Source organism: Aplysia californica, unplaced genomic scaffold, assembly GCF_000002075.1.
Source record: "Aplysia californica isolate F4 #8 unplaced genomic scaffold, AplCal3.0 scaffold00408, whole genome shotgun sequence".
Taxonomy (NCBI): domain Eukaryota; kingdom Metazoa; phylum Mollusca; class Gastropoda; order Aplysiida; family Aplysiidae; genus Aplysia; species Aplysia californica.
In genome coordinates this window covers 680,009-688,095 of record NW_004797678.1, presented here as the reverse complement: position 1 = coordinate 688,095, position 8,087 = coordinate 680,009, and the positions used below count along the sequence as shown (strand labels likewise).

Below are 8,087 nucleotides of genomic sequence, written 5' to 3'. Positions count from 1 at the left end.
CATCTTAATGTAGATATATGCTCTTACCTTCTTTTGTTTCAGATGTAGATTACTACAGGACATTTAATGTCAAAAAATGAGAAAATCTTAATAATATTTAATTTGCAGTCTCATAAACAAAGCACGAAAGATCTACAAGTTCAATCATTTAAATATTTATACGATTACACTTGAAGCTTAAGCTAGTCCAATCCTGAAAACTATTCTTTAAAAAAACTTAATGAAAACCGAATTATGATTAATAAAAGGCTACATTTGGTCAATCATTCATGGCAGTGGCTCAAGAGAATTATCCCAGACAGCGGAAATAACATAAAGCAAGAGAAATGTGGTTTCTTTTGGCTCTTTTGAGAATTCCTCGGAGGGAAATGGAATCAAACGAAATAGTGTTAAAAGAAGCCAATGTGGGCCGCTGGTTAATTAGAACAATTAGGAAGAGCCAGGTGCAATTTCTTGGACACTTGAATCGACATAAAGGCCTTGAACAGCTTGCACTCGTTGGAATAATTGAGGCCATAGGACCCTGAGTAACTATGTTGTTGTTGTTTTTTAATTAATGTAGATATTTTTACCCCACCTTCGGCACAATTTACATAATTAAAATTAGAGAGGCGGGCTTCTGACTCGGCCTGCCAGAGCAAACCTGGGCTGAGAGGGATAACACCTCAACAGAAAGACCGAGATACTCGACAGAGATTTTCTCTCCCCCTCCCCCTTCCTCTAGAATTGAACTCCAGTCTCCTGTGTACGACAGCGTAGTGCCAAACCACTGCACCACAGGCGCCGTGCAGAGCAACTTGAAAAAAAAGTCGGAACAGAGGGGTGACTGGGAAATACCAGAGTTATATATTATAGTTTGTTAAAAATATATTTACATTTTTAAGCATTCGACCAGAAAAATGAATGGCGGAGTATGATCGCCATTGTCTGCTTCAGATTAAGGGAGCAGGGGTCGTAATAAGTTTCTTTTTTAAAATATTATTATTCAAGGCCTTGCATGAATAGCATCAAAGAGCGACGATTGTGTAACGAAATTTCAATCTAAAGCAGCTCAAAACTACATACCACCACGAATCAACCGTATTGGATCTGACTATCGTCTATTTGGCAAATATTATTTTCCTCCTCACGAAGCAAGAAAGCTAAGAGATATCGGCTCAGTGCGCTCAAGGAGAGTAACAGCTGTTTTGGAGAGGCAGAGATCCCAATTGTCTTTTTATTTTTTTACTTTTAAAATTTTTTTAATTTTTAGAGCAGTTTGCAGCTGTTCCATGGACGGCAAATGAAATTGGTAAATGTTCTTTAACAGTTCGTGTTATATTGCTTGTGTCTTAGGGTGATTTACAGTGCTTGTAAGACTATACTTTGAGTGAATTTCGAGCAGTGATGAGGAGTTTTGTGGCATTAAGTATAAAGCAGGACCCAGGCCAGGAATTCAGTGTCGTGCACGCTCACGAGCACAGAGGGGCGCGCACTTCGCCGTAGAACGCTCGTAAACATTACAGCGTAAGTAATCCTCAGTGGGAATTTATACACTTGAGTAAATAGTTACCGATGTGGGCAAGTAGGCCCGAACCTTTGCCTTACTGTGAGAGAAAGATGTAAAGTTTCTTCGTAAGTGGCTGTTTTAATTGTACAGTTTAAATCAGCGTGTTAATACCTCATTTAGCCGTAAATCAAAACTGTTTCTTGCTTTTGGTGTCGTAAGTGTAAGTGTGTCATATCCCTTCCAATGTAAATTGGGTCTTTCAAGAAGCAGGAGGCTGGTACTCTGTTTGTCAAGGCCAGCCTGATCTGCTCAGGATAAGTCCACTATAAAAATGAATTTCATCATAAATCATTATTGAGACGGAATGGAACTCGTGTCTTTAGGGTGCAAGACAAAGAGCCTTACCATAATATTCTGTTTACATTTACCTTTTTAGATAATGTACGTAGATAACGTGGGTACCTCCATAATGTTGGTACTGCCATCTGCAAATACGTGGCTTGCATTGTCACCTAATTATGCTAAAGAACGCTGATTGTGAACGTGACCATTTTGAAATAGATACAAGAAGGCGGAACCTAAAGACAATAATACGTCGAGAATCTCTCTGTTCAGAGCATTAATTTTGTTTGAAAGTGTTCTTTTCTGGAAAGGATCCTAGATATAAAAAACAGGCCGTAGATAATAATTATTTATAACGAGGCTACCGGGATGAGATAGCGGCTATTTTTTAAAATTGTAATACTAAAGTTGTATAGATTTTTTTCTGACGTTCTTTTTCTTTAGCCATAAACTCATTAATTTGTTCTGCGACTTGTCTGCCCATGTTTAAGACAAGATAAGATAAGATAAAAAGCTGATACTTTATTGTCCCAGTGGGATAATGTAATGTCTAATGTTATATCATGGTGTAAAAAAAAGTATAATAAAGCATATAGGTACATTTATTATTTTACAACGCTGAAAATATACAGTGATACATGCAGTATTCTGTGTGTATCGGGCTAGACATGATTCGTCGTTCTACAACACTCTACAGAGTAGTTGACAGATAGAGTTGAGTTTTGTCTTACAGTTGCAGTTACTCCAGTTTCCAAAGTTGGGAGTGTTTGCCACAGCTGTCAGGGCTTTTGAAAATTCTTCCCTTTGAGTTCAAAATTATTACGCCTAAACACGCGTGTTCCGCAGAAGTTCAGTTCCATTTTGTACTAACTGCCCTTGGTTTTTGAGTTTTTCTACTTCTAGAATTCAATTCAGTATTTACAAAATGATTTACAATAAAACCGAAAAAACGGAGTTAGAACAAAATAGCACTGCGGGCTCGTGACAGCGAAGATTAAGTCCGTTCATTCAGCTCACCGAAAGTTTTATCATCAGTTATTGAATTGAACAGTTGTTCCTCTTTTCAGGGCAAGCAATAAAAGCTGGCAGGCACACTCAAAGCAACCATGCAGAAAACAAATATACCATCTTGCTCTACGTTTTTTCATATTTGAAACATGAAACAGATTTATTTTTATGACTGAGTCTGGGATGGTAAATACTAAGCGTGACTTTTTTTTCGACAATCGTGCCAACGATCAAGTATGATTGTATTGATTTAGTCAGGGAGTTTTAACCTTATTCTGAGGTGGTTTATTTTATCTCTCCCTGTTGATGAAAATTATATTAAAAGCAACAAGACACCAATTTTGACTTCAAAGATTTAATGGAAATTTAGGTAAAGATAAAATGTCACGTTCTACTTCTTTCATTAAATTTTGATGTTTTTCGGATTTTTATAGCATGGATTTCTTATACATTGTCATGAAATGCTGTTGTTGTTTTTATTTATTTATTTATTTATTTATTTATTTATTTATTTATTTATTTATTTATTTATTTATTTATTTATTTATTTATTTATTTATTTATTTTGTAAAGTTCTAGATCCTCTTCCACTGTTTATGTTATCATAAAAGATCTAGATGCATTAATATTAACCACAATTTGAAGGGAAATTTGTATTGAAACTGACTGACTGAAAATTAATCAAGATTCTCCCTACCTACTCTGCCTTTTCAATTAAGATGAATTGATAATGATTATATTATACATTTCTACGCAGACACATATATAATGTGTGCATATTTAATATATATGCTTATTTTCATTTTAAATAATACTCACCCCACCCTCACCCCCAGTCCCCAGAAACACTCAAAGACAAAATTATTTGATGCAGCCTCGAATAGAAAGCTTTGACTAATTTGAAATTCCTCTCCATTTTACATTTATTCGTAATAAATCTAGTTTGAACACAGATTAATTTCTTTTCACTCGCCACAGGCACTGCATTGGGAAGAAACATCCCTGGAAGAGTACAGCAACTCGACAATTATGCAGAAATTCCACAAGAGTTCATGAAACTCACCAGATCAATTTGTGATTTAATGTTCCTCTGATTTCAAACAACTGGGAAGACACATAAGTCAGGAAACTACTGATTTAAGAGCCGAAAATGGTCTCATTCTTCACGATATTCCGGAAGACTGAGATGGTGACAATGGATGAACTTTCGTGCCTAATTCATTATCAGTAGAGTAAGTTTTCTATCAGAGAGGATACCACACTATGAACTGTCACGTTTAACGTCTGCTTCATTCTTTTTCTGTTTGTTTTAAATTTTATTTATTTACTTATCTATTCATTTTAGTCACCGAAATGCCAAAATTGCTGAAATATCTCTACGCAGTCGCGGTTGTATCAGCCTTGGTAACGTCAGTGCGGTTCTGGTTTGATAACGGCAACACAAACCAAGCTATTCACAACAAGCTCAGAATAGCTCCACTAGACAGAACGCCTGTAACGCTGACCACAGAATTTTATGAATACGGCCTACTAGAGGCTAACTCAGGTACAGAAAGTCAGCTCTCTCCTTCTAGGACGATATTAAAAACTACAGAGGCATTTATCGCTGAAACGACTGGTTTTCCGAAGCACGAAGGTGTGGACATAACTACCACCAGACCTGTGTTGGGTGCCAGTGAAGTTGCTCAAGGTATGCCGGTACCTCCAAGTCTGCTGAACATATCGGACCAGCTTATATGGGGAACATTCTCTGACGAGGATGCAAGGGTTAGTAGTTCTCCTAAGTTACCGTAACGAGTCATCTTTTATTATTATGTTATACTTCATAATAATATAAATGAATCTATTACGTACGAACACTTATGTCGGAACAGCTTTTGTGGGGAACGTTCTGTATCGAGGATGTAAGGGTTAATACATGTTGTTCTCATTGGTTACCCGTAACATGTCATTTTTACTACATTATTATCATTATTATTATTATTATGTTATACTTCATATGGTCGCTTTCAAGGACAAGCGGGCTAACCCAGATTTCGGGGGTTTCCATAAATCTTGACTTATATCGAAAGTGAGCATTGCCCTAACTATAGGAGAAGTTTGATTTCATTGGTGTGTATGTTTGTTTGGTTTTAGAGGAAACTCTCCTTGTCTTTTAAAGAAACTGGACAAGGGGCAAAAACTTTACATTCGAATTTCTTAAAACAGCATTTTTCGGGTTACCCCTTTTGTGCTCAAAAGCGACAATATAAATGAATATATTATGTACAAATACTCATCTACAAACACAAGCGCACACTATACTAAGAGCGCCGTGGAAAAGGGGGCGAGGGGTGCAATTTCCTTTGCATATTTTATCAAATTGTCATTACCTATATTATTATTCAGACATGTTTATGTACTCACAATGATAATGATAATAATAATGATAATAATAATGATAAAGATAATAATAATAATGATAATAATATATTATACGTATGTGTGAGTGCGCATTTGTGTGTGTATGTGCGTGTGTGTGTGTATGTGTGTGTGTTTGTGTATACGTGAGTGTGCATGTGCGTACACGTGTGGGGTGTATAATGTTTGCGGATGTGTGTGTGTGTGTGTGTGTGTGTGTGTGTGTGTGTGTGTGTGTGTGTGTATACGTGTGTATATTTGTGAATTCATATGTGTGAATATGTGTCAATTCCCAGTTTTAAATATATTTGTGCGTGTGTGTGTATGTGTGTGTGTGTGTGTGTGTGTGTGTGTGTGTGTGTGTGTGTGTGTGTGTTTGTGTTTGTTGGCGGGTGCACATGTGTGAGGTATGAGTATGTGTGTGTTTGTGAGTGTATGTTAGTCTTCATTCTTAGCCGCCCCCACCGCCCTACCCCCCCCCCTTTTCAAACTTGGAAGTGAACCTGACTGCAACCTTCTAGGTCACTCCTGTGCCGTTCAACATCAATGCAAGCGACAAACTGGTGGTCATGCACATTCAGAAGACGGGAGGAAGCACATTTGAGTACCATCTAGTCAAGGACACAGACATAAAGCCCCGCTGCAAGTGTCGCCACTCTATCATGACCTCCGCAAAGTAAGTCATCCTTTGCCGCCTCCTCTGGGCTCCTTACTCTTTCTGCAGCTTTTCTACAGCTACTCCTTGGCTCCTTCTTCTTACTGCCGTCTTTCGGCCATACTCCTGATCTACACCTTGCCTTTTCGGATATGTACGAAAAATCTCGGAGTTCTCGTGTGCACGTTCCGAACGTTAAAGATTCCTTGGAGGTCCAAAATCGATATAAGTAAGTTTCGGCCGCCACCACAGCAAAATTCAAAATTTCCTACCAACTGAAAATGTGTCCCGCGCGTTCATATGACCTTATGCAGTTGCGAGCGCCGTAAAACACTTGCCCAAAAAAAAAGATATGTAAAACATGTTTCTACTATTATTCTCATAATTGAAGACCTGAGAACAAGACTGTGTCTAAGTCCAAACTGGCTTTTAAAAATTGAGTTCTAAGCCTAGGTTCTGTGGCGTCGATGGCCTAGTGGTTAGGCTCTGGGACTCGCCACCGTAAGGTCGTGGGTTCGAATCCCGTCAAGGGCCCGACGTTGTGTCCTTGGGAAAGGCACTTTACACGAATTTTCCTCACTTCACCCAGGTGGCAATGGGTACCCGGCTATAGAGAGCGAAATATCTTGTCAGTTTGTTAGTGTTTGAGCTCTTAATCGGCTGCTTGCACTGTATGCTTCCCGGGAAGCTGAGAATGTTTCGGAGTGTGCTATGGTCTGCTGGGGTAATAATATAGTGTAAAGCGCATAGAGCCTGCTGCTGAGCGGGGATATGCGCTATACAAATGCTATCTATTATTATTATTATTATTATTAGGTGCCTAGAAATAGAGAAACTTTTCACTCATCTATTAATAATGCACGTGACACTCTATCGTTGACGGTGTTGCAAGGAAAAGGGGGAAAAGTGCTGAGTATCCCAAAGCAGATATCCACAGACTTAATTTCACGGGTTGTTTTTTTTTATACTTTTTTTCTCCGTTCAACAAAAATTGACACAGTCTTGTTCTCAGGTATTCAATTAACCCTATTCTAACGTCGTGTTTTACAATCATATCCATACGACGTGGGGAACTCTGTGCCACCACTTTCGAAAGAGGAAATTTACTCGTTAATCCGATCCGTACGCTTTGCACAGCAGTCTGTCAAAATGATGTTTGAGAAATACTGAAAGTTTCAAAGAGATTCGCACTAGATTTAGAAGTATTCTAAAATGTGAAGAATACAACCCCGGGGGTACAAAATGACCCCAGGGCGTACGGATAGGGTTAAGTCACTGGTCCCTGATCCCATCATCCACGAGAGTCGTTGGGGCGCTGTATGACAGAATGTTTCGTCAGGGGCCTCCGCTTTTCACAGTTTTTTTACAGCTCCGGAATTTGGGAGAAATGATTTCCCTGTCCTGACCGTAATGTTGTCGGTCCACCTCTTTCTTTGCCTGAAGAATGATCTTGGTTAGGCCACAAGATCCTGGTACATAGTCATACCATTTCAGTTTTCTTCGTTTCACGGTAGGCAGCAAGTGTAAAGTACCGGGTGTCTAATAAAAAAAATGAACCCATTTACAGTGTGCAATAACTCGATTATCTTTGGATCAATTTCTACAAATCTTTGTTCAAATATAATTCAATCAAATTGACGTCGAACTGTTGATATGAGAAAAAACAACAAATAACACTTTTGAAAATATTCATGTTTTTAAACATGTCAATTAAAATCTTGTAAAACATGTAAAACATGAACCTACACAACTTCTTAAAAGCCAACCATTATGAGCACTTAAAGTACGAATATATTATTTTTAACTGAGATTGCCATATTATACAGGGTGTCTGAAAAAAACAAAAACAACCTAGGACTCAGTCGAAGTGTTATGTTTTTAGGGTTTATGGACAGAGTCCAGGGAAACAATCAACAAACAATCAAACAGTTAAAACTCGCAGTGGAAAAGTAGGTAAACAAATCGACCCAGGCACATGTCACGACTTTATTCAAAATTGTAACGGCGTAATCAAGCTAGTCTGGAGAGACTTAATGACCAACACCTGGAGCATAATTAAGAAAGTCTTCATCTTCCTTGAGCTAATTTGGCCCTGTGATTTTATGTACCTGTGCCTGTCTCTACTCTGTTTATGTCTTTCTTGTCGTCAGTGGCCTCCTCTCTCTCTCTCTCTCTCTCTCTCTCTCTCTCTCT

General features: G+C 38.3%; 1 protein-coding gene across 1 annotated transcript in view; it reads left to right on the top strand.

Annotated features, from left to right (window-relative positions):
- Window positions 1-1,287: 1,287 nt before the first annotated feature.
- Window positions 1,288-8,087, top strand: part of LOC101845569 (heparan-sulfate 6-O-sulfotransferase 2) — a 15,671-nt gene continuing 8,871 nt past the window's right edge. Inside the window, exons 1-3 of the mRNA XM_005104189.3 lie at window positions 1,288-1,506; window positions 3,818-4,606; window positions 5,761-5,915. Of these exons, the coding sequence (XP_005104246.1) occupies window positions 4,193-4,606; window positions 5,761-5,915 (569 nt within the window). The 5' untranslated portion in view covers window positions 1,288-1,506; window positions 3,818-4,192. The remainder of the gene's footprint in view (window positions 1,507-3,817; window positions 4,607-5,760; window positions 5,916-8,087) is intronic.